The sequence below is a fragment of the Oryzias melastigma genome, linkage group LG4 (assembly GCF_002922805.2).
Source record: "Oryzias melastigma strain HK-1 linkage group LG4, ASM292280v2, whole genome shotgun sequence".
In the NCBI taxonomy this organism is placed as follows: domain Eukaryota; kingdom Metazoa; phylum Chordata; class Actinopteri; order Beloniformes; family Adrianichthyidae; genus Oryzias; species Oryzias melastigma.
This window is the reverse complement of record NC_050515.1, coordinates 14,403,722-14,429,413: the sequence shown is the minus strand read 5'-3', so window position 1 is coordinate 14,429,413 and position 25,692 is coordinate 14,403,722. Positions and strand designations below refer to the sequence as shown.

Genomic DNA, 25,692 nt, shown 5'->3' with positions numbered 1-25,692 from the left:
TCTCCCCTAAACAATACATGTTCATTTACTAAAGTCTAAACTTATTTTCAAACCTTTTTTTATTTGTTTTTAAAGAAGTTTACAAATATTAGTTTGTGCAACTTAAATTATTTTTCTAATTTAGTGTTCAATTGTATTGCTTCAAATCCCTTGACCTTCTTTAATAAAAGTTTGATTTTTAAAGTTATTAATCAGTTTAATTTTTTTAAGCTCTTCAAAAATGTGCTATAAAATAAAAACTTGTCTGTGCTAAATAAAGATATATTTAAATTTGTATGTTCATTAGAGCCAAACTTTGACTATCTGTCAAATGTACCTTTAGTTTAACTTTGTCTGTGACATATAAGAAATTTATTTTTACATCGCCTTTGAACTTTTTTATTTAATTTGAAGAATTTAACTTTTTTGTCTTGTGGAGATCAAAGAAATACTTGGTTTTCTTTTTATTGAAATGGTTCTGGATCAGAGTTTAACATTTTGAGCCTGGAAGCCTGTGATTTATTAAACTTTGTTAAATGTCTGCAACCAAACTGATTCAAAATAAGTTTATTCCTCCTAATTTCACATTTAAGATGAGACAACAAAACTCTTGGTTTTTAATGCGAGTCAAAGTATGAGAAAGGTAGTTAAAGTAGGACAATAAATCATTTTATAGACTACACTAGATCCTCAAGAGATTCCCCCCCTTCAATCTAACTCTTTTGATCTGTTGGATCAGGTGATTCAATGTTTTGATTGACTTTGCACTCGATCTAGGTAATTAACTTCAGGACTTGAATGCTTGTTAAGACTTCTCTGATTTGCAGCACCCAGTTGGTGCACTCCAGTTTTCCCCGTTCAGTCAGGTGGTGGTGTCTGAGGCAAATTATTGCTGCTAAACAATTGTCAATTTCGTGAAACCTGCCATTAAGTGGTCTCTGTCACATCATTGGGCTGTTTTCAGTTGTCCCACTCTGTTGTGACAATAATATCGCTTAAAATTTTAAAGTTATGTAAACTTTGAGAAAAAATGTAATCCTTTGGGGACTGATTTATTCATGTAATGCCTCACTGGTTCACAGATTAAAGAAAAACCAAAAGATTTTACTTGATAGCTTTTTTTTGGTTGGGATAAAGCCAGGTTCTTTAGTTGGCTTCACAGTGACAGAAAAAAACCTTGTTGAACTTTAGCAGCTCAAATCAGTGATTTGTAGTCTTGCTAAAGGGAACTACTGCTTTTAAATATTTATTTTACAAATGAACTTACCTTGCTGTATTATCACCATAAAACGGAAAAGGAAGGATGGATTTGTTTGAACTGTTTAAACCCAAATAACTGTGAAGGGTCTTTTTGCCTAGAGAACGACACTGGTTTAAGTTTATAGTGCCCTCTGGAAACCTAACCTTTGATTCTCAGGCACCAGGCCTGCATACTGCAAACTGAGCCAACCAGCTGCTTTAAATCAGAACACAATAACAACAAAAAAATAAATAATTGATTGGTGAATTTATATCATACATCCCTGTGGTTTTATTTTTAACGCTGGTTTTAAAAATTATGCAAAAAACTTTAAATCACATTGAAATTCCCCTTTTACAAAGTTAAATCTAACCGTAGCCAGTTAGATATTTACCGGGCTTTAACAGAGGAATAATGACACCAATCACAGGATACAAGTCCTAAGACTTAAAATTTAAGTTGTCATGGCAACGATGCTGCATCCTTATGTGAGGGATGGATTATTGCTGGATGCAACTATTAATGACCTTTGACCCACAGATTTAGGGCATGTAAAACTTTTAGCGTTTAATACATGAATGAAAAGTGAAATATTTTTCATTGCGCTTCCTTTAAATTGAATTAAATTTTTTGTGGACTATGTTATCCGGCGGAAAGATGACTAATAAACTTTTTTTTAATACATTTGCTAAATCATTATCATCGATTGTATCTGGGGCAGGTATTTTGAGCAGTTCTGCCGAAAGAGGTTAGAAATATTTAAGGCACAAAGTCCGACCTCTAGCGGTCTAGAGGCGGTGGTGCTGCGGTCCTGTGATGTCGGGCTGATCACCGCGGACTAACAAAGCACTTGTTCAGAGGCTGCTGTGAGGGACCGTTGAATCAGGCACGAGCGCGATTTAAGAGCGCTAAAAACGGAAACTAAACCCCCCAAATCGCCTTATTTTTAGCATACATTGTCGTTAAAGTCGAGAAATCGACCAAACTTATTGTAACTTTTGACGGAATAACATTTTTTTCTATCAAGAAACACAAACGGTCAAGTGTTGTTTCTCCTCTGGTGTTCAGGTAAGAAAACTCTTAAGGTGGGCTGAGTTTTCAAACCAGACTCCATCTTTTTTCTTCTTCTTCTTCTTGACTTTTATTTGGAACCTTTTCGGACGTTTTGAGTCATTTGGAGTTCTCACTGAGGTTTTTGTTGAAAGATAACTGATTTGTAAGTTGGACAGGTGGGTCTCCATTCACATAGCGATAGATGGCAAACAACACCTCAGCTAGAAAACGTCAGAATCTAGGTTCAAACCACCTAAAAAAAAACTGGCTATAGAGGATTTTTTAAAGCGTAAAGTTTAGGCTTTGTTTCATTTTAATGACTCTCCACGTTTTTATTGCCATTTTTCATTTTATATCCGTGACTAAAATAGTTTATTGGGGAAATCTCATGCAGTCTAGAAGGTACTATAGTGACTATTTTATCACTCACACGAAACACATAAAGTTTTTTCTTATCTTTCAAATTTAATCTTTAGTTTTTATTCCCTTTAGTATGGTTTCACCACGGTTTTGTTATTTTCTTGTATCATTGTTTTTTTCTTTTCTTTTTTTTTTTAAATAAAGCAGCTAGCCAGTATTTATAAATACAAATTTGATGTTTTATTTTATCCCATTTTTTATTTAATTTCCTGTTCAGTAAGAAAGTTGTTTTATCATTATTTGTCAACTTTAATAGCTTTGCACTAGTCTCAAATGTGAGCAGAGTAAAAAGATGAGATGTAAACAAACCCTCTAAAATGTTGCTTTCAGGCTCCAGAGGGTTTTCCAGTGTTGTGTGTTTTTGGAGGAGGAAGTCTGCTGACTCCTGGGTGTTTGTCAGTGGGCTGCAAGGCAGCCGTGGTTTCCACCCTAATAGTTTTTGATAGATGTAAGACATGTGACTGTAGAACTGAAATTCCATTATCAGCAGTGGATGATAGAGTCTCTGTGTTGCACTGGAGCTCAGGCTGTGTGGGCTGTGGGTGTCTGACCTGACCCGAGACCTTGGACCAGTCTCTGTGGTTGCTGCTTAGTTTGAGAATGGGACAAGTAAGCCAGCTTTAGACAAACATAACTGTTGCACCACTACAACTAGAGCTGCTACTACTACTGCTACTGTTGAGATGGCCACTCCCATTGCTATTTTTTTTATAGGAAGAAGGATTTCAGTGAAAATTATTTTTATGGTGCATCTGGTTTTGTTGTACATTGGTCTGAATCAAACATGTTCTGAAATGGTCTGTTCCCATTGGTCTTTTAATTATGATTATCCTGTTTTTAGACAAAAATTTAAAAACCTGTGTTGTTTTCTAAAACATAGTTTCTGCAAAGCATCAGTAGTTCATTAAAAATTTGCCTCCAATTTGTGGGCGAGACTGTTGGTGTAGAAGTAAGTCTGCACTCATTTCCCATAATCCCTTTGTTTATACTCTCTCCTGCTAGCTTACACTAAGCTAACATTAGTGGTGCAACAAAAATGGCAACCAATATTGAAGCTATCCAGCTGAACAGTTTTTAGCCAGATGGCCACTCAGATGAGGAAAATGAAGATGGATCTATTTGTCAGCAAGTGAATGGATCACAATGGAGCACAGCAGTTTGCACTTAACAACTACAAACTTTTTCAAATTTTATTGTTTAATCTGCTAATGATTAATTCCGTTTTAACAAAAGAAATACTCAGAAATGCAGTTTTAAGCTTATTTTATTAATACATATGTCCTCCATCATGGAAAATGCGACAAAAACATGTTAAAAAAACACCAAAAATAACATTTTCATCGGAGTGGGTCGTTAAAGTCCCACTCCAACCATGTTTTTTTAATCATAAAATCGTTCACACTAATCTTTTTTTTATGATTATGAAGTTTTAAGCCAGAATAAAAAACTTTCGATGTTTTTCAAGACATATTTTATGCACAGTGGCTGTAGCTCATTAGAAATACAATTCTGGGTTGTGGGCAGGACTGGTGACACAGAGTAATCTAGCCCAATTTCCTTTGATTGGGCGCTCACGCTCAAGCTTATATATATAACATATATATATAACTTTATTGGTGGCTCAAAAATAACAACAAGCAATATTGGATCAATCCAGTTCTACAGTTTTAAGCCAGAATTGTAATTTGCTACAGCACGAGTGTTACAGGATGTTCATCATGTCTCGCACACCTAAGTGTGAGCGAGCCGACGTGCGCACAGGGGAAGAGGAGGCACGCCCTTTTCAGTAGCTGAGTAGCTTAGTCTGATCCTTTTCAAGCATCCAGTTTTCTGATCCAACACAATTTGAATAGAAAAATGTTCAGAAATGCAGTTTTAATCTTAAATTCTTGAATATATGCCCTACATTCCGAGAAAAATGCTACAGGAACATGTTAAAAACACAAAAAAGACAATTTTCATTGGAGTGGATCTTTAAATAAACAATTAAAAACTGCAATGAAGAATCCCTTATACTGTTGTCCATGATATTGCATACACCTGTGTTCTCTCCTCAATAGTCGCACAGAGGGGGCCTTGTACAATCCTCCCTGGACAGTGCCTCAATTTTCTTACTTTGTTTTTTTCTTCTTCCTTTTCTTTTCTTTTAAATCCTGACTCCATGGCAACACTGTTCCTGTGACAAGCCACTGTGACTTTTGCCCCTTCTGCTCAGAAAACAAAGGCATGAAACTTGTGGAGGGGGGGGTTAGAGAACAGGGGAGGAGGGTTGAGAGACGGAGCACTTGTGTGCACGAAGGGGGGCAGAGGAGGGTAGAATAGGAAGGTGTCTGACACAGAGGCTCCAGGGTAAGACTTTATTTCTGCTCCCTGCAGCCCCGCTCCACACAGAGAAGAGTTATGAACCTGAGGGCAGGGCCGTCGGCTGTATGTCTGTCTACACGTCTGAACTTTGAATGGAGGCCTGTTTCTGTAGTCACTGTCTGTGTCACATTGTAGCGCAGGAGAAAGATTTAGAAGTTTTTGTGTCTTTAAATCAAATGTAAAGCACTCTTTTTTGGGGTTTTCTACTTTAAATTTGTCCTGTTGATTTCTTAGTCAAACTAAAGAAGGCCTCCCACTCCCTGTTGGTGTCATTCAGAAGAATGGGCATTGTCAAGTTGTATACACAGTAGCCATACATATCTCTGTGAGATTTGTTGCAGAACATGGAAATTTGAACTAAATGATGTTTAAAGTTGTTTGCTGGTGTGGGTCAGAGAGAGACTCCCACAGATGATGAAGAGACAAAAAGGACAGTGTTGTTAGGCTCGTCTCCCTCTCCTGGTACCAACATCCCCATTCTGGCTCAGCCTTTGCTGGTTCAAAAAGTCGCCCCTTTTAAATTTCTCAATGTTCTTGACACTAGAAAGCAACAATGTGGTAAATGGCATGTACTTATAGTGCTTTTTTACCTTCCTCGAAGGCCCAAGCACTTTACAGTCACATACCCATTCACACATATATTCACACACTAGTGGTGGCTCTGCTGCCAAACACTGGCGCCAACCTTCCACCAGAGGCAATTTGTGGTGTATTTATATCTCAACAATAATTATTGTCCAGTATCTAAAGTGTTGTAGAGTGTAATAGCTGATGGGAAGAAAGCTTTGCAAAAGTAACCCTTCCTGCAGCGAGGGGAGAACAGAGCTGAATCTCAGATCCAGTTTGTCGATCATCTTCCTGTTCCCGTGAGCCCAGGGTTAGAGTCCCGCAAACTGTGTAGGACCCCAGTCTTCTTAGCCTCTCCTGCAACCTGTGGTTACTTGCCCAATGGCATTTTATTGTTCCCATGTGACAACAGCTGATCATGTAAACAATATACCCATATAACTGCTTCAGACCCAGAAGTGGTGGAAAACAGTCCCAAAAAGAGGAGCAGGCATGCCAGTGGAGTCACTACATGTAAAAAGAAGTCGATGTCTGTCAAAAATATGTCAATAAGAGAATAACTAACAAAAGCATAAAAACCAATAAGCTAACATGGAGCTATGGTGTCGGCAGTCTACTATGGCTGTGATTGAGGAAAAAAAACAAAAAAACTTGTAGTTGTGAGAATGACTTAGTATGTAGTATATCTAACCACATGTAATGTACTTATTAGAAAAATGGAAGTCTCACAAAGACGTCCTTATCCAGGTGCTCTATGTCTCTTAAGTGAAGTTGGTCATATCAGGTGTGCCATCACTGACCTTTCTTGATTTTGTTTTTCTTTTTTGCTTTTGTTTACAGATTTGGACATCCGTGAACCATGTTTGACAAGCAGCATTACGACAGCCCCCCAGTCTACAGTCCTCCTTTCACGCCTCCATCCAACAACGGCTTCGGTCCTCCGGGCAGTTTTCATGGCAATCAGAGTGATTTCAATGCCTACCCTCCTCCACCAGGATCCTACTACATTGAGGACAGACCACAGCACTTCTACAAATGGCGCTCACCTCCTGGGATTGTCAAAGCTATGATGGCTACAGTGATAATAATGTGTGTGGCCATATTTGCCTGCGTGGCTTCAACCCTCATGTGGGACTTCCAGTATGGATATGGCTCTGGGATGGGTTACTACGGCTCTGGCATGGGCTACGGCAGTGGATACATGGGAGGCAGTTATGGATCAGGTTATGGGGGCTACGGAGGGGGCTACGGAGGGGGCTACGGAGGTGGCTACGGAGGTGGATATGGTTCTTACATTTCCCCTTACTCTGCTAAAACGACCATGATTGCCATGGCAGCCATTAACTTCGTAGGAGCAATGGGCTTCTTCATTGCCAGCTTCTCTAAATCCAACATAGTTCGCACCAGGAAGTTCTATCTGGCAGTCCTGATAAGCTGCGTCATCATGTCAATCCTGCAGGTAATACTCATTTACTTTTCTTCTTTTGTTTCTATGGCTTAGGCAGGGGTTAAAAACATCTCAAACATGCTGTATTGATTAATTACATCCACCAATAGTTCATCCATCCAAACACATGGTTCATCCATCATAGTTTCTACTCTCACTTATGTTAAGTCACTAGTTGTGCAATAGTTTTTCTATAACTTGTGAAATGTAGTTTTGGAATGAGGAATTTAAGCATGAGTTCATATTTTATTGAATTCAATTAAATCATAAATCAAATTAGCTGTAAATATATACCGAAAAGGGTTCAACTGACCAGAATGTCATCAAAATGATATGGTCTGTAGCTTGTTGCTGTATTTCCACTGCTCCTCATATGGAAGTTACAACACAGGAAATTTGCAGTGATCTGGGAAATGTTTTCCACCTGATCCTTTTCCTGAACCAACCATACTGTGGATGAATCTGACCTCCAACTGGTAACTTACATGCCAACCTTTAGAACTACTCCAACTACAATTTTTTTCCCCCTGAGACTTACAATTCTTTCAATTTTAGGAGCAGCATTTACACTGCATATAATTACAATTGAATAAGGGAATCAAGCTCTGTATTCAACTCCTCACTAAGGAGGCATTTATTGCAACTCCCCCAGAGTGTCTCCTATGACATAATTTTCCTGTTTCCATGTCTGGATAAAGGAGAAGGGTTGTGACAAGAAAAGGCAAAGTCAACCAAAAACTGTCATTAGTAGTTCCACACATATTTAGCCACTATTTTCTCTCCCACGTGGACATTGTTCCTCTCCCTTACAGTCTTTGCAATTATATGCATGTGACTCGCCCATGAAAGTCATCTGATGACCTCATCTAGTAACTTTTTGCCACTTTTGGGACTGTCAAAAACCACTTTCTAAACTGAGGTGAGGGCAGGAGTGGCTATAAGTCTGGTTCAGTTTCCTCTGAGGAGACGAATAAAACTTCAGCTTAACAAACAAAATATCTCAAATGAAACATTATCACTTACTAAGTTAAAGGAAAATACACAAGCTGTGTGAGAGAGAAATTAGCAATAAATTGAATGTATTCTGTTTAATTTATTAGTTTTTACATATATTTGTTAATTTCTGCAGAAATGCTTCTGTTTTTTTTAAAAGATTTTCCAAGCATTTTCTGTGTATTACTATATTAGAAAAACACCACATTTCATATTCATATTCTGTGGCTGGGCTTTTTAATTGAAATTGCTAAAAAAAAAAATGACAAAACTTATATTTGTCTAAAGCATTCTGTTTGAGGTTTCAAGCCAGCTTGGAATCACTGTACTTTGAGTTTTGGCTGAGCTTTAAGTGTCGTACGGATCCCTTAATATCCCACGCTAGAAGAATTTAATATACAATAATTCACGGTCAACCTGTTAGCTATTATATGCCAGGATATCTGCCATCATAGATGCATATTTCAACCACATGCTGTTGGGTTTTGTGCAGAGGAGCAACCATTTTTTAGAAAGCAGAACAAATGTTCTAACCAAGACGTAATAACACTATATGTGTTATTACTGATATGACATGTACTTTAGCAATTACCATGCTTAATGAGATCTTTAGAGTCTAAGTTTTTCGCACAGACTTATTATCCCTAATATGAGCTTTCAGGAATTTTAAAAGTGCAAAATGATGTCATTTAATTAGTTTTTTTTTTATCTCTAAGAAATGTGAGCTGCAGCTGTTATATAAATGTAGGCTTTTTATCAGCATCATGCTGTATCCTCACTGCTCTACATTTACATACATTTTTTTTTAAATTGCTGAAACATATTTGAAAATATGAACATAACTGAAGCTTTTCTCTTCTAATCTCCGTAACTTAGATAATACAGGCTGAGATCAGAGTTGGTTATCTTAAGCTTTGTGTTTTACTTTGATTAACATTTCAGAAAATACATGTTCCTTTTAAGGAAAATGATAAAAACATTTACACATACTTTTTATCTTTACAAACTTGTGTACATTTAACTCTGATTTCAGTTTTTAGTAAACCTTTAAAGTAATTTTAGGATTGAAAAAAACATGCGGATCATATCTTTTTGTTTTTCTTGGTAGTTCAGTCTACATTTCAATGCTCCCTTTGCTCTTACAGTATGTTCAGTACATGATGTTAGATAATAGGTTTCCATGTCGTCAGCTTTTGCCTAGTCAGCAGCATCGTTGCAATATTTGTCCAGATAGAGGCATTAGGTGTTGCATCAGCTGATATTATATCAGAAGGATTGAATACGTCTGTGTACTTCTTATCCTTTGTCTCTCTCAGGTCATCATAAACATTGTCTACATCGTCGGTGTAAACCCCATGGCCCAGAGTTCCTCCAACATCATGTACAACCCGATGCTCATGATGTGTCAGAACCTCTACCAGACCAGCTACTCCCAGATGGGAGGAGTGGGAGGCTTCCCCATATACAACCAGTACCTGTACCATTACTGCTTCGTGGACCCACAGGAGGTCGGAACAATGTTGTGTTGACATCAACTTTTCCTATTTTAATTCAACGTAACCTAGTTCAATAAACGGAAAATCCCTCAAGTATCTTTTCATTTTAGGCTGATTATAATCCATTAGGAGTCCACTCTAAATTTGCATGAAGCAGTGTAAAAATCCTGTTTAGAATTACCTTTGACGTAAGCTTGTCGTGTTCTTTTTAAATTGCTTCTTTTCTGTTTGATCAACAACACAAAAGATGCATGTATTTTATTTAAAACTAGCTTAAACCTGAAGTAACCACTGTGCTTTCTGTTATGACGTATTTTCATCAGACTTTTATTGCAACTGTGTTGCAAAAACATAATTAGCTTTTTTTGTTGCAAACTCTAATATCAGTTTGTGCCTGCACTTTTTGTACCTTGATAAGACAACGTTATCGCAGGGCCTTTTTAATGTCCTTCCCGTGTTCTTGCTTTTGTAGGGAGTTGCTATGGTTTGTGGGTTCCTGGTCGTGCTCGCTTTGGGGGTTGCAGCTTTCTTCGCATACAAAACGAGGGGGAAGATCTGGCGCTACGGAAAGCCAAATATCTACTGGGACGAGCCGCTCGTTGGTGGGAAGGCCTCGGAGGGCAGGGATGTAGAGGAATGGGTAAGAATTAAACTATGTCTACAAATTTCACTGAATTCCTTTAAAACAAATCAGATTTTTTTTTAGCCTGAACTGACCTTCAGCTGAGCATGCAAAGCTTGCAGTCAGAAATATCAGGGTCACAGTGTTTTAATCCGGACCAAAAATGGAATACAGCATTCACTGGCAGATTTGATTAGATTATGAAATGATGAACAACAATGCATTGTGGTAAAAATATTCTGCCGACAAAGTGACCTATATCCTTTTCCTGTCTGCCTCAAATTACTCTCTTGTTTTGCCAAATGGTACACTACTTTTCAGTCTTTTTATTTTCCCAGGTAAAGCGGGCAACTATGTAGGTCATGCCGGTCATAATGCGTCTTCTGCTTAGGTTGTCATCATGCATAAATATAGGTGTGTGATTGCGGTGGTGCAGATGCAGTAAATAGCCATGCTGAGCCATTTATGAGGTGTGTCCGGTTTGTTTTTAACAGCTGACTTCGTCAGATAGCTCAGAATGTTGAGACTAGTGTTTAACTAGCGAACGCTCATCTGCTTCTACTGCTTTTTGTTTGCTGAAAGTGCAAGAGGAGATCCTTCTCAAGCTTTCTATCAGTTTAGAGAATCCAGCAGAAAAATAGTTACACTATAGTGACTGTTTCCTCTCAATGAGTCACTTTGTTCAGGGTCACGGCTGATTGCAGCCTGTGATTATGGGCTGTGGGTCTACGGCCTGGTTTCACTCTAAGGAATCATTAACCACCTGCAGAGATAGTAAGCAGGCAGGTGATTTTTGGAGAGCTTACTTTGTGTTTTCAAATGTCAACAACGTGCTAGTCATGTAAGGCTGATACCCGAGGGAGAAGTTAATCATTTCTTTCACCTTCCGTGCTTCAAAAACATGTCTTTGTACTGAATGAAAAGCACAAATATCACATGTTTTGAAGCATTTTTACTTGATTTTTTTTTATTTAAAAGCTCAGTTTTCTTAAACCAAAAACAAAGATTTTAAAATTGTACAGATACACTTTACTATTGTGAATGAAAACTAAGTACTGGTCTCTGCTTGAGGACAGTACACACTGATTAGCTTAAATATATTTTAGAAAATCAAAACAAAGTTTTGAACATTCTGTAAAGTTTTTTTTAAACACTAATTGCTGCCAGATTGTCCAGTCTGTAATATTTCCTGCAGTTGGTTTTTGTGAAGTTATCTTTTAGTGGTTCTAGTTTCAAACATAAATTGTGTTGTCTGAACTAATATTTCACAAATTAATCAAGATTTTAGGAATGTATTTAAGTTGTTTTGGGAAAAACTAGGTGTAAAAGAGAAGCTTAAACTGCTTCACCTGGTCAACCATAATATTGTGTAGGTTATGCAGAAAACAAGAAGGAATCTGTGATACAAGCAGAGAATAAAAACTTTGTTTCATCACTAAAAACTCCCCTGACTAAGTAGCAAAGCTAAAAGTCCAACAACAAGGGAAATGAACAGACAATGGCTTTGTCTGAATTCACTCAGTTCTCACTCAGTGCACTATAGGGCGTTCACCATTTTGTTGGGTTGTCTGAAGGTACAATTCCAAAATTCAGGACCCTGATTATTTCCCAAACGTCACAGATTTCACAAAGTGAAAATCAAATAAATATGAACATTTCACAGTGTTTATGTATGACTCCACTGTGTTCTGATGGTGAAAATGTGGATGGTTTATTCAAATATTGGATTTGAACTCATTTTTTTGTTTGAAATTGTTCGACCGCAATGCATTGTGGTCTACATCTGTTAATCTAGTGACCATCGATGTACACTAGTTTTTTGCAAAGACTTCTGGGAAATTTCGACTGCACTCGATTTGGAATTAGTAGATTCGGACAGCACTAGAAAATGGTGAACGCACTACATAGTGATTGGCGGGGAATTCTGGCACAACCTAGGAAGCATATGAACCAGAGAGACTAATGACTAATGAGAAGCAGCTGTGCTGATTGAGAAGCCAGGTGTGGCACATTGATGGGAAGGTAACGAGAAAACAAAATAACTCGAAGTAAAACAGGAAAAAAGCAAATCCAAAACCAACCTAGATCCCAGATTAATCCAGGGTTTCAGAAATCAAGGAAATGGATTTAGAGAAACAACACAAGAATGACACCATAGGACCCTAACCATCTCAATGTTTGATTACCTTTACTAATAAAAGATTCAGACGAAGCTGTGAGTTGGTGTGTCTGAGGGATAGAGTAGAAAACAGCAGAGGCAGCTTTAAGCAGACATATGGTTATATTGGATTATATAGAGCTTTTTGTTTTGAAGAGATTATGTTATTGCCTACAGTACAGCTTCATATTCTCAGAGGTGATTCCTATGGCTGGAAAACGAAATCCTCTGACCGACATTAGCGTCCAACAGTGTAGCTATGCTCACTGATGTCATTGGAATTCCTGCAGCCATAGTAATGTAGGACTGATTATCACTTGCATAGAAACTTCAAGAACAGTTTTTAGAGAATTTCTGTTAAAAAAATGTATCATAGCAATCTCAAATATTATATCAAATTTTACTTTGTGAAAAAAGTTAGCATAATCATAATTAAAAGGCCATTGGAAATAATTTTACCATAGAAAAACTATATTTTGAGTGGAACTTTTATCCTCTTGATACTGCTCATACATGTTTTTGAAGGCCATTTAACTAAGAGCTCAACATCCGTCTTATTTTAATAGAAGAGGAAACAATTATGGAATTAGTCAATAGTGGTCAAATATTGTTGAGCGTTTTACTACAAAGTATGTTTCGTGGAAGTTAATGTCACTTTGACATCACAATTCAAGCTTTCCAGTAACAGCGTTCCCATTTTCTTTGTATTTGCTTCACTCTTTAAACACTGCTGACTTAAAACAACATGATTCATCACCTTCTGAGCTGGGTTGTCTTCTTGTAACATTTTTATTGTCCTTGTTCTTAGATCTTAAGTTTGGGAAAACAATCAGTAAAAAACAGCAGCTCCTTAAAGTTTTCCTAATCATCAGGCCTATTTACATATTCACATGATTTAAAACTATTAAGTGTTAATAAAATTAGATATTAAGCAAACTTTTAAAAAATTTGAGCAGTTCCTTTGTTGATGAAAATGTAAGGTTTTCTGAAGTCTTTTCCCTTCCAGATTTCTTGGAGGAGGAACAATAGCTGCTTTGGACCAATCCGGTCATTGCTTTTTCATAACTACATTTACTGCTGTCCATCCATTTTTCTGGTTTGTGGATTTAGTTTTGCATCAGTGTATTAAAAATGTACTATGCAGGTAGTTGGCAAAAAAATCAACTGTAAAAAAGTAACTTTTTTTGAGTAAACCTTTTTCTTAATTTTGAACATTTTAAGAAAAAAAGACAGTCTAAAAGCCTTTTAAAATCAAAACAAAGTGCTGCCATATGATTTTAAAAATATTTTTTTAGCTAAGGCAAATGTAAAAGTGCAAGGCTTAGCACACCCTTGTTCTGGTCTCTCGGAGAAGCAAGACAATGTTGCATGCCTGTCTGCAACAACAGGAAGAATTCTTTTTTTTTCCTAGCACGGACTGTTCAGGCCTCATGGGAAGCTCAAGTGCATACCTCCGGTGAAGTTCTCATTGGGCTTTCTTGGAGCAGTCCATTGCTAAGAAACAAAAACAGTCCAGACTTTTACTAAGGGTGTAAAACGATGTTATTTTTAGCTCAAAGAAGAGGAAATCAAACATTTGGAACAAAGAATTTTGGTTTATTCATACTGTACTGCATGCAAGAACAAGGCTGAAACCAAATTGCTGCCCTAACCCTCTAGCTCCAACTTATTGGTCCAATAGTAGGGACATTTGAAGCTGTAGTAGTGTCCAAACGTGTTTTTTATGGAGGAGCTGTAGCGACTTAGGGCTGGCTATCCCTACGCTGGTAAGGGTGATCGATGCAGAGGAGAACCACACTTCCTCACCTGGGTATGCTCTGAAGCACGGAAGTTTAAACTCAAATGTAAGTATTGGGTTTTTGTTTTAGCATGACTTTTTAAAATTAAAAAAACAAATTTTCTGAGTGCTGGCTGCTATGCCCAAATGTGGATGATTGGTGACTATTGTTGGGCTTGGGGGTAGGGAAGCAATTCTGATTCGGCATAAATCTTTTGTCTTTAGAAGCCTCAGTTAGATTATTAAATGTTTTGGACCACAGTAATCTACCTGCCAGCAGGGTTAAACTTTGCAAACTTGAATTTGTTGAGACATCGAGAATATTTCCTTCTAAAGAGCTATAACAAGCCTTGTTTGGAGGTGATGCATGTCACTCTGTGTGGTGAAATCCAAACACAGCAGCTTGCAGACAGGTGACATAAAACCTCTGAAATGTTTCCAAATTGGGTCATGTTGCAGGATTTGCACAGCTGCTGAAGTTTGCCATAGCAGTTGGAGAAAAAGATAAAAAGAAGCTCCAATTTCCCCATTACAAGCCAGGTTTAAACTTTATTACAATTTTGTGACAGAGCAGCACCTGAAAGGGTTTTGGTTCTTTGCACAGAACTGTAAAAAAGTGGGCAAAAACAGATTGGAGACCTTTATAAAGGTTAAGTTACCTTTTTTGTTCCAACAAACTCTCTTTATCTCAGTCAAAAAACAAAGACAGATGCATTTGGGAATTTTTTCACTAAGGTCCTATTTAGCTAATTTTGAATCCATCAAAAGACAGAATGATTTTAGTAATTATTAAAAAAAACACTTTTTTCTTTTTATGAGTTAGTTTTGCCTCATAATGACACTGTTATGCTGGACTGGCCTGACATGGGACCTGACTGTTCAGGAGAACAGCAAGGCTCGGCTGTCTCGGATGACCTCACAAACGGCCTTCATTGAGCTCGGCCAGGGTGGGGTGGGGGATGCATTGTCTCTGCTGTGTGATATCACCAGAGCGGGCTTGAGAGGGTCTGTCTGTGTACTGAAATGCCCCACAGCTGGAGGGAGAAAACCTCCATGGATTAAAACATCCACGGAGAGGCTGACAGCAGTTTAAAAATGCACAACAGTCAATTGATACTCAATAAAGGAACCCACCCATAGACACTTGTGCCGTAAAGAAGGATGTTACATGTAAATAAAGGAATATAGATTGTAATTTATTTGTTAGTAATGAAATCCAATCAAGAAGGGATGGTAAAAAGGAAATTTACAGTGTACAGTTTTTTTGTCATTAGTCCAACAGTTTCAGATTTTGATGATTATCCTTTGAAACAGAAAGTAGCCCTTTTCATCCGGAAATCCTTACCTTTAACTTTAAAGACCAGGTTCAGATAAATGGCAACAAGCAGGTAGACTGACCCACTAACCTACTTACAGTTGCAATTGACCTGACATGTCACATGACTTTATTCAGCTTTTTATGACACCATCTAAGAGGACAAATCCCAGGAATCCCAGTAATGATTTATTTGTGATACAGAAAGATGTATAGAATAAACACGTCCATAAATCTTTGGCGGTTTGGCCAATAACATCTTGGATGCATGGGTCAAGCTCGGACCATAGATGAATATTCTACCCCTGATGGTGGTTAAGAGTCAGAACATGACAAAACATTGTTCCAGTTGGAGCGCCGTCTAGAATGCAGAGAGACGGCCATCTATAAACTTAAAGGGAAAAATCTGATGTGGAATTGCAGAGAGGAAAAGGAGGGCACTGCAGCTACTGATTTAGAATGATGGCGTAACAATGAGTGGCGTGCAGAAGGAAGTAACAGTAGCCCAGACTTCTTGGAAGTGAGGTAGATCTTCCTTGTTGAAATTATGCCAAAGTGTCTCTAAATTGTATTTCTTGGAAATGAGGATGTTTCTGTTTTCTGCTCCTGCAAAAAATAAATTACTTTCCAGGTTTTGGATATCGTTATTTTTTTGTGTGTGTGTTTATTTTAAATTGGCAGAGCAGAAAATTAAATTGGAATTCAAGTTTTTCTTTTTGATACCAATATACAGACTCCCGCATCATGTTTCCAGGACATGTCTCTTTTATTTCTCTCTGCTTCTTTTGTCATGCATTTGTACTATAGAATTATGTTTTACATCTACATAGTGATCAAAGGTCCAGCTCTCTCCTTTTATCTTTCATCTTTGCTTCTTTGTTGATCTTCCCAAAGCTCAAGAGCTTTCCTACTCCGGTTGCTGTCTCTGTTCTGACGGGAACACTAACCGAGGGTGTATAACTTCAGTCCTCCAGGGCTGTGATTCTTGTTGGTTCTCTAGTTATCCTGGCCCTACCTGCTGCAGATTATCTGAACCGGATGTGTTTTGCCAACATAAAGCTGCAAGGGCAGAGGGTGATTAGAAAACAAACAGGACACTGGCTCTTGAGCAATGCACCTTGACATCTGTGGGGTGGACTTTTTTTCACTATTCTCTGCTTTAAGAGCAGCTCTGCCTCTTCTAAACTTTTATTCACGGACATTTATTAACTTCTCGTCACCTTTAGGATTGTGATGGGGGTAAATAAAGCCTGAGGTGGGCAGGATGATGGACATTAAGTTTTATTGTGTAGTAATGTTGTCATAACCAAATATCAAAGTAACATCCAAAAGTATATTTAAAGCCCCCTTCTATTTTTGTACGAACTGTACTTTTTTACATGGTGGTCAATGGAAACTGCTCCCACCTGAAACCATCAACTAGTGGTCATTTTAGTTAGAAACATAGTTCTAGCTTTAAACTTGAAAACAGAATGTGGGGGTCAACTCCATCCACTGTGTTGGACCCAAACTGTACACGTTCATTGTTTGTCCCGTGGCTGTCTCTATCTTGGGAAGCTAATGGTTTTCCACCATTGCCACAAAGTTGGACAAAATGTCCTCATAAGCTTTGGATCATCACTAAATAATACTCATTTGGCTTAACCTTCAACAATATACAGAACTTAGAACCTTTTGTTATAAAGAAAATGAAACGCGCCAACCATTCCAGGACGTCAGGTTAACACCACCACAACAATAGTTTACACTTTGGACTGAGCTACTACACACCCTGGTCTCTGTTTTCTAAATACTAAACTCTCTTTCTCTCAAAAACAAACCTTCACTGATGCTGTAGCAACATCAGATATTTTTGGATGAAGAGTAACCCTTTTTTCATGCATAATCTCCTCAGGGGGTAAATACGATGAATGCTCTTTAAGCCGTAAAAACACACAGGTGGGTCCCAGCTCATCTGGAAAATGGCTGCAGTGTTTTGGTGATTAGAGCTTCTCTCAAAAATCAAATGTCCTTTCTGTTTATTTGTGTCAGTCAAGTGAAGTAGGTTTGGGAATTTGATTTGCTTTAACTTCAGTTTTAATGCTTTCTTGGAAAGATCTCTGCTATTACATATGTTTAAGTACTAGTTATTAGAAAAAAACACTGAGTGCAGTATTAATGGAACACAAAGAAGGGTATTTGTTCCTCTTTTCTTTGGACACCTTGTTTTTAAAAAATCCGATTAGATCTGGTCACTGTGTTCTCCACTGAAGCCATTTGGGGTCATATGCCTTGCTCAAGGGCACCTCAGTGGAGTTAAGGATAGCACACATTGATGGACTCCATTTTCAGCTTTGTTTTCTGACTTTCACGTGACTGGGATATGCAGCGCATAGTAAATCTTTAGGATTATTCTTTTCTTGCATCATAATATCTGTGTGGAAATCCTCCCGATGGGTAAGCCTCTCCCCCAAGCTGCACACTTTTATAATCTAACATTTTACCAGATAGACAAAGAGTAGCCCAGTCTCAGTTTATTAAAGAATTTTCTGCTTCTTAAATCTTGTTCGTTCTTCCCGAAAACGAGCCTTGAACTGCACAAAAACCCTGGTTTTAACTGCTTTCATTGAACAGGCTTTGTTTTTGGATGTAGCTTTGACCGCTACAACTGTTTGGTCAAAGCACTTGACCAAACAGTGAGCCGCCCTGAGGCTTCAGTGTGAGGAATTCCACCATCTGGCCTGCCAAGAAAGAGCATGAAATGCTGAGCGAGATGCCTGTTTTCGTATGTCTGCTGTTGTTTGAAGACAGAGAGGAAGGGGAGATCCGCTCCAGGTGTTCCTGACAGCAAGACACAATGGATAGAAAACACAAAGTTCATGTTTTTTAGATTGTTGTGAATTTTTTTTAGATAAGAGTTCATTTCCTGTATCAAAAAAAAGTTCTATTACTTTAGTTTTTTTATTTTGACTGTTTTCAAGCTGTTGCTCAGATTAGTTAGTGCTTTAATACTGGAGCTCCAGTGTTTATGTTCTTTGATTTACTTAAATTTTTTTAATTGTTAACATGATCAACGTAATTCCTGTAGATTCTGAGAGAGAAGAGCGGCTTCTGCCGCTCTTCTCTCTCAGAATCTACAGGAATTACATTGATCGTGTTAACGGTAGAAAAGTTAAAGTATGTTAAAGATTTTGTGTTTAAGCCTCACCGACAATACCTCAGGTGTTTAAGGGTTAAGAGGACTAAATCTATTACATTCTATGAAAAGGAAATGAGGCAAAAGTGTTTTTTTGAGCGGACATCAGTGGGAATTACCCCGGCTGTGCTGTAGTCTTTGTGTTTAGGTTTTGACTCTGTCTCTGCCGAGCCCGTTCCTTACGTCTGTTTCCTGCCTGCTGTAGGTGAACAATGTGGAGGAAAGCAACAGCGTTCAGGACGCTCCAACCCTGCTGGTGTCGGAGAAAGGGGGCGGGCCTCTCAACGCCTCAGCTAACAGTGTCATCTCCTATTCGCCTGTCAAGGTGGACTGCACCTCCTATAGTGGGGATGAAAACCAGTATGTCATTTTTTAAATATTATTTCCATTAACCCTCGTTAGACAGGATTTTATGTCTGCCACGGACACCAGTGAAGAAAAAAAATCCTTGAAAAAATAAGTTCAGCGTGCTGTCTTGTGGGGTTCAGATGACCCAGATGATATACACATAGTTTGGAAACATGATATTAAAAAGTAGGCATCGTGGCTTGATTGATGAATTGTTGAGCTTGATTCCTGAATCAAACCGGATCACCACCAAAGAAACGATCCACAGCCCTTTGTAACAGTTTTTTCATTCAATCCAAAACCAGTGGAACCAGATAATACTTTACTTTATGTGTAATTTTTTGTTATTTTTAAGATATTCAAATAAAATCAGAATACACGAAAAGAAAGCAGGAATAGTCCTAAGTTTTATATTCTATTCCTACTGATATGTAAATGTATTTAGGGGTCCACATTACTGAAGGTATTATTTTTATCTAATAAGTATGCAGTTGTGTCAGCTGAAACCAAAATTAAGTATCCAACGCCTTCATTTGTAACATACTTTTTAATTCAACACTTCATTTTAATTTAGCATCACCTTTAATTGAAAAAACACTGAAAAATATATTTTATATACTAACTGGGAATAAATTCAAACAGGAATTTGAGCTTTTCTTAGATACTCAACATTCAGTTTTTTCTGCTACATAAATTAATTTTTTTTTTATAAAATATTTTTACCCTAAATTGTGCATGCCTTGAATTATTTAGTAACTTGTTTCTACCCTTTTTTTTCAATTCAGGCCAAAAAAAGGAGATTCAACTTTATGTATTTTCTGGTACTAACTATCAAATAGTGCAAAAAAAGTGGTTTTATGTTTTTATTTGAAATACTGCTGCAATGTTTGAGTGTGGGTTCTGTAAAGCAGTGAGTGGAGGTCTAAAGTGATGACTTGCAGAAGCAGGTATAATCACTCGTCTGTTTTAAATCCCATAAAAACATATTGCCCTGCCGACGAGAGAGAGCTGTGCACGACCTTTGAGCCTCCGCCAGAATAATCGCCCTTGATCATTGAAATCTCTGCACTGCAGAATAAGCTGGATGTTTATGAACTAATGCATTTGCATTTCTCCAAACTAACCATCAATTTGTTTAAATTATTTATCCTTATATTGCTTTCTTTCATTCTTTCATTTGTTTATGGCTGCTCTTTTTATGTGCATGATGCCAACACCGACCAAATCCTTTTATTTCTAAGGGGAAACCGGGTTTGAGGCGACTCAAAGTTCAGCACAGTTTCCTCTGGTGCAAAGTAAACAGGGCTGGTCTTTCATAAGCAGAGGAATGTTAGTCTGGAGAACAGCAGTGCTGTTGACATGATTCGCTCCTTTATAAGAACCTGTAATATCTGTGCCGTTGGATTTGGATTCTTCCATAAATCCCTACAAGCCCACAAATTGAGTTTGTTCTGTCCGGGACTTATTAAGAGCTGTACCTGCTTCCTGGTTACCGAGAGGCTCCATATGGCAGAATAACCTTCAATTGTTCTCCATTTTTCTGGGAAATGTCCTGGAGTTTTTTTTTGTCTTGTATATTTTCAGCTAAAGTCACCAATTCCCTTTTAATTTAACCCTTTAACGCAAGAGCTCCAGTGTTTGTTTTTTTATTTACTGTAATTCTTGAATTGTAAACACGATCAATGTAATTCCAGTAGATTTTTGAAGGAGAAAAGCGGCTCACACTTCTAGAAAAGTTACATAATGTTAAAGATTTGCTTAAGCATCAACGCCTCAGGTGTTAAAGGGTTAAAAATATTAGTAATCCCCTTTTTCTCACATAAAACTCTTAGAGCACGGGTGTCAACTCAATCGCACAAGGGGGCAGAATCCAAAACACACCTTATGTTGCGGGCCGAACAGGATAAACATTTATTGAACGCCATCAAACTACATTTTTAAAACTTTAAAACTGTAACTTTTTAACATAATTATGAACTAGATATGTAGCATTACCTGCAATAATGCTATTGTTAATGCTGTAAGCTGAATTTGGCTGCAGAAGATGCTTTTGCTGATAGCTGAAGATGCTGAAATTGATGGCTAAAAACACTGAAGCTGATAGTCAGCTAAAATATTAGCTAAATGCCAAATTAGCCTAAAAAACTATGAAAAAATAAAACTCAGGTTAGCCAAAACAGCTACCATTTAGCTGAAAAAATAGCTAAACTTTAAAATAGGGCTGCATTGATTAGCTGACTAATTGACGACTAATCGACTATGAAAATAGTCGACAACTAATTTAATTGTTGATTAGTCGTTTCTTTATATTATATGGAGTCAGAGTGTAGTAAAGTTGAACAAATTTGTAAGAGTATAGAAAAAATGTACTTTTATATTTTAGTCAGTGAGACTAGAACTTTCTTTTGTAAATAATCATTTGATTGAAGTCTTGTTTTAATACCAGAAACTAATGAAGGACAGAAGCTGCATGATTTAATAGCTTTAATAAACTATCATCTTAATTGTCTTTATTTTTAGTTACTTTAAAACTAATGATGGTTAAGACCCGATTAGTCGACTAATATGAAAAAGTAATAGGTGATTAATCAACTATTACAATAAGCGATTGTGGCAGCACTACTTCAAAATAGCTTAAAAACTGAAAAAAGCCTAAATTACTTAAACAGCTAGCATGTTGCTGAAAAATTAGTCTAACTTCGAAACAACCTAAAAAACTAAGTTTATTTTTAGTTTAAAAAAAAAACTGATCAGTATGGCTTCATGACATTATTTTTCCCCTGTCCTCACAGGTACTCAGAAAGAGCCACCAGCAGACCCTCCGAGGTGTTCTCCCATGGCGGAGGAACCAGCTCCAGCCCCTCAGATGAGAACGCCGGAGGTCGCAGGCCCTCCGCCCACAGAGGCAAGAGGCGCCGGCGTAACCCCGAGCTGGACGAGTCCCAGTACGAAACAGAATACACCACAGGAGGAGAGACGGGCAACGAGCTGGACATTGAAGAGTGGGAGAGGTGAGACCTGGTCTTCAGTGAGGGTCGCTTGATGATGAAAACAGGGTTTATCAAGAACTTGTCACTGCAGGTCCTCTGGACCTCCCACAGGACCAAACCCGCATTCTCAGACATGAGTCAATAACTACAAGCTCAGCTATGTGGCGTTTATTTTCTAGGATCTAAAGTCAGAACACATTTTGACTTCTAAGCCTTTCAAACTGTTCAAAAAGGTGTCAAAACAAACTGAAAACTGCACAGTCTTTGTTAATCCTCTTAGGTATGCCATTTTTCATGCATTGTACTCACACATTCAGAGAATTGGGACAAAGGTACACATGGGGGGGGGTAGTGAAAGGAGTTTTTATTGCATTTTTCATGCAGAAACATTTCAATTCAAACACTAAAGTTTTAGGATTAAAGCATATATTTAAGTCTTATTTTTTTGAATGCTAAAATGTCTCTTTGACTTTTTTCCTTTAGCATGTACCCCGAAATCATGACAGATTCTCAACGTCACGACTACAAGAGGGAGTTCGATGCCGACCTCCGAGAGTACAAGCGGCTGTGTGCCGAGATGGACGACATCAACGATCAGCTGAACAAACTCAGTCGGCAGCTGGACACACTGGACGACACCTCCTCCAAATACCAGGTTTGATAAGCGGCAAATTCCACTGAAAACCACAGAAATACAGCCTGTTTCAGGAATCAGTACTTCACTATGTGACTCACATCATGCCGGATCCTCGAGTTTCACTCTCTTTGTTCTTTCCACTATCAGGACGTTCTCCCTTCATCCCCATTATTCATTTCACACCTTTACCTTTGACTTTAGTATCTAATCATTTAGCTCAAAGTTCAAACACTGTAGAAGAGGTTTCACCGAGTCTGGAACTATTGTAGCTCACAGTCCAAGTTGTATCTGAACTTTTTTCACCAAACATAATCTTCTGAATGTCTGATGTGTCCAGTGTTGGGACTAACGCCGTTTAAGTATAACGGCGTTACTAACGGCGTTATAAATCAAGTAATTTAGTAATCTAACTAATTACTTTCATCCTCGCTGTAACGCCGTTATAGTTACTTCGTGTAAATCGCGGCGCGTTACTTCAAAGTTTGATGATCTTGCTGGAGCTGGGCGCTTCGCACCCGAGCGTTCCGCGTCAATTCTGGCCGGAAGTTGCATCAAGATACATGAGAAAATCCGGTTTCTTTTCAAAATATAACCAGTTTTTCACAATAAAATGCCGCGATTGACAAATGTGATCATGTTTTTGTATCTAAACAGGCGGTAGACACGGATATAAACATTACAATCACAACACAAACGTGCAAACGAGTTACTTTGCCAAGTAACTAATTACTTTGAAGATGCAGTAATTGAGTTACTAACTCAATTACTTTTTGGGAGAAGTAACTAGTAACTATAACTAATTACTTTTTTGAAGTGAGATGCCCAACACTGGATGTGTCTAATCTCTTCTGTTTCTGCCATCTATTCATTTTATGAGCTCCAAAAGCTTTTTCAGTCAAAAAAAAAATTTAGTTCTTGGACTAACTGATGTTTTTTTGATGGTTTTCTTTCAGGCTGTTGCAGATGAATATAACCACTTGAAGGATCTGAAGCAGGTCAGATGTTAGCCGAGTTTTTAAGTGAATCTTTTGCTATGTTCACACTGGGATTGGAAACACTCGTTCAAGTGTCCGCTTCCAGTTGTAAAAGTGCATATTTGCATGTTTTGGGCTTCCATGTTCAAAACTCTAGTGTTCACACGTCACTGCGCAACTTTTTAAGTCAGTTTTCAGGCTTGACGTACGAAACGTGCAGCCACTGAGTGCATGTTAAAAGTTAAATTAGTTGAACTTCAACCAATCAGGAACTGTGATTTGGTAGTTTCGTGTGGGTAGCGCTTTTTTGAAAACACAGAAGTGCTAACCAAGCAGAAATTAGCAATTGCGGTATTTGCCCCGGCAGATATTACATGACACAAAGTCTTTCATATATTGTAATAGAGCTGTGAAGGAAATAGCCTGGAGCAAGATTCATGAGATTTTGCACCAAACCTCTTCCAACTGTGAATACATGCACTAGTAGCGACAGGCCAGTGTGAACGAAATATTGAAAAATGCCTCCAAGAACCCACATTTACTGCGTTTTCGAATGCCCGGTGTGTACAGAGCATTTGATGCTTTTACTGCAGTAGTTAGTGTCGGTCTGTTTGATTTTCTGCTGCTGGTTCTCTACAGACACCAGAATACCAGTCGAAGAAGAAAGAGTGTCGCAGGCTGAGACGCAAGCTTTTCCACATCAAACGCATGGTGAAGCAGTACGACAAAACCCACTGAAGCCGCTCCTCCGTCCTCACGCTCCACTCTGTAAAAGTTTAAGACGTGAGCCAAGACACACTCCAAAATCCTGCAAAGACTGTCACATACTCAGACCAAAGTTACAGCATTCTCAAAGACACATGGACACACAAAACTGCACCAATGGGGGGAAAAACCCCAAAGTTTTCTTTGTTGTTGATTGTTTGCTTTTGTCAATACTTGTGCAGAAAATAGAACAAACCATTTTCACTCATTTCCAGTTCTCTCAACATTACGTTAGTGTTTGCAGAAAAACCATCCCAGAGGGAGGGGGGAAAAATCTGAAAGTCATCTGTGATAAGATTGTGCGTCTTCTCAGCAGCTTTGTTCGGTCTCCACCGGTCCAAGGCGGAGCCCCACTGTAGGGAGTTAGAGCGATGGGTGTGGCGGGCTGCAGGGGCCACTTTTGAGCTTTGAAAATAGAGATCATCAGTGTTCAGAACTACCTAACTGTCAGTTCCTATTTTTAGCTTTTTTTTTCTTTTTTAAAAACTGTGATGAAACCAAAAATTAAAAAAAAAAGGGCACAAACGGCCAATAAAGAGATGTGCCATTGTTGTATTTTATAGTACAAGCTACAGTGATTCCAGTTTGTGCAACATTCCCACAACCAGTTTACAGTACGCATGTTTTTAACCCTTTAACACCTGAGGCGTCGCCGGCTAAACACAAAATCTTTAACATGCTGTAACTTTTCAACCATTAACACCATCAAAGTAATTCCAGTAGATTCTGAAGGAGAAAAGCGGCCTACTGGAATTACTTTGATAGTGTTTACAATAAAAACATTACAGTAAATCAAAGAACATAAATATTAGAGCTCCAGTGTAAAAGGGTTATAAAGGCTAAATACTCATTATGACTTTTTTTGTAAGAAATAAGTGTTCATTCAAAATCTTCTGAAGCTATGCAGATTTAAAAAGATTAACCAAAATGTTTTTAATACGTTTTATTTTTTTATCACAAATGTTTCTCGTAATTTGATTATTTTTTAATTTAAATCTACTGTAGTTTTGTATTAATCCATTTTATTCATACAAAAATTACTGTAAATATTTAAAAAAAATCCAGCTGTATTTGCATTTTCATGAAGGACATTTTCATTTCACAAACTATCTGCAAGCCATTTATTTTTGTAAGAATTTACCTTCTTTGATGGAACAAAATACTATTATTGTAACTTCCATAAATTGTGTTGTATGAAATGTAATTAATAAACAAATCTAATTCTGTAAAAAGGAAAAGTGTCAGGTTTGATTTGTTGTTGTTTTGGGGGAAGGATGTTCTGCTTTGCGTCCAGCAGAGAGCAGGAAGTTTCCATCCAACCTACAGCAATTGGGAAGTGCTGCTGCCCTCTAGTGGCAACAGTCTGCCACGT

General features: G+C 37.9%; 1 protein-coding gene across 1 annotated transcript; it reads left to right on the top strand.

Moving 5' to 3' along the window:
* Positions 1–2,021: 2,021 nt before the first annotated feature.
* Positions 2,022–25,558, top strand: si:ch73-61d6.3 (occludin). Its single transcript, XM_024278179.2, has 9 exons — positions 2,022–2,287; positions 6,464–7,082; positions 9,380–9,571; positions 10,032–10,199; positions 18,812–18,966; positions 21,747–21,965; positions 22,428–22,599; positions 23,535–23,576; positions 24,195–25,558. Exons 2-9 carry the CDS (start codon positions 6,483–6,485, stop codon positions 24,291–24,293), a joined length of 1,647 nt encoding a protein of 548 aa, XP_024133947.1. The 5' UTR covers positions 2,022–2,287; positions 6,464–6,482; the 3' UTR covers positions 24,294–25,558.
* Positions 25,559–25,692: the final 134 nt, after the last annotated feature.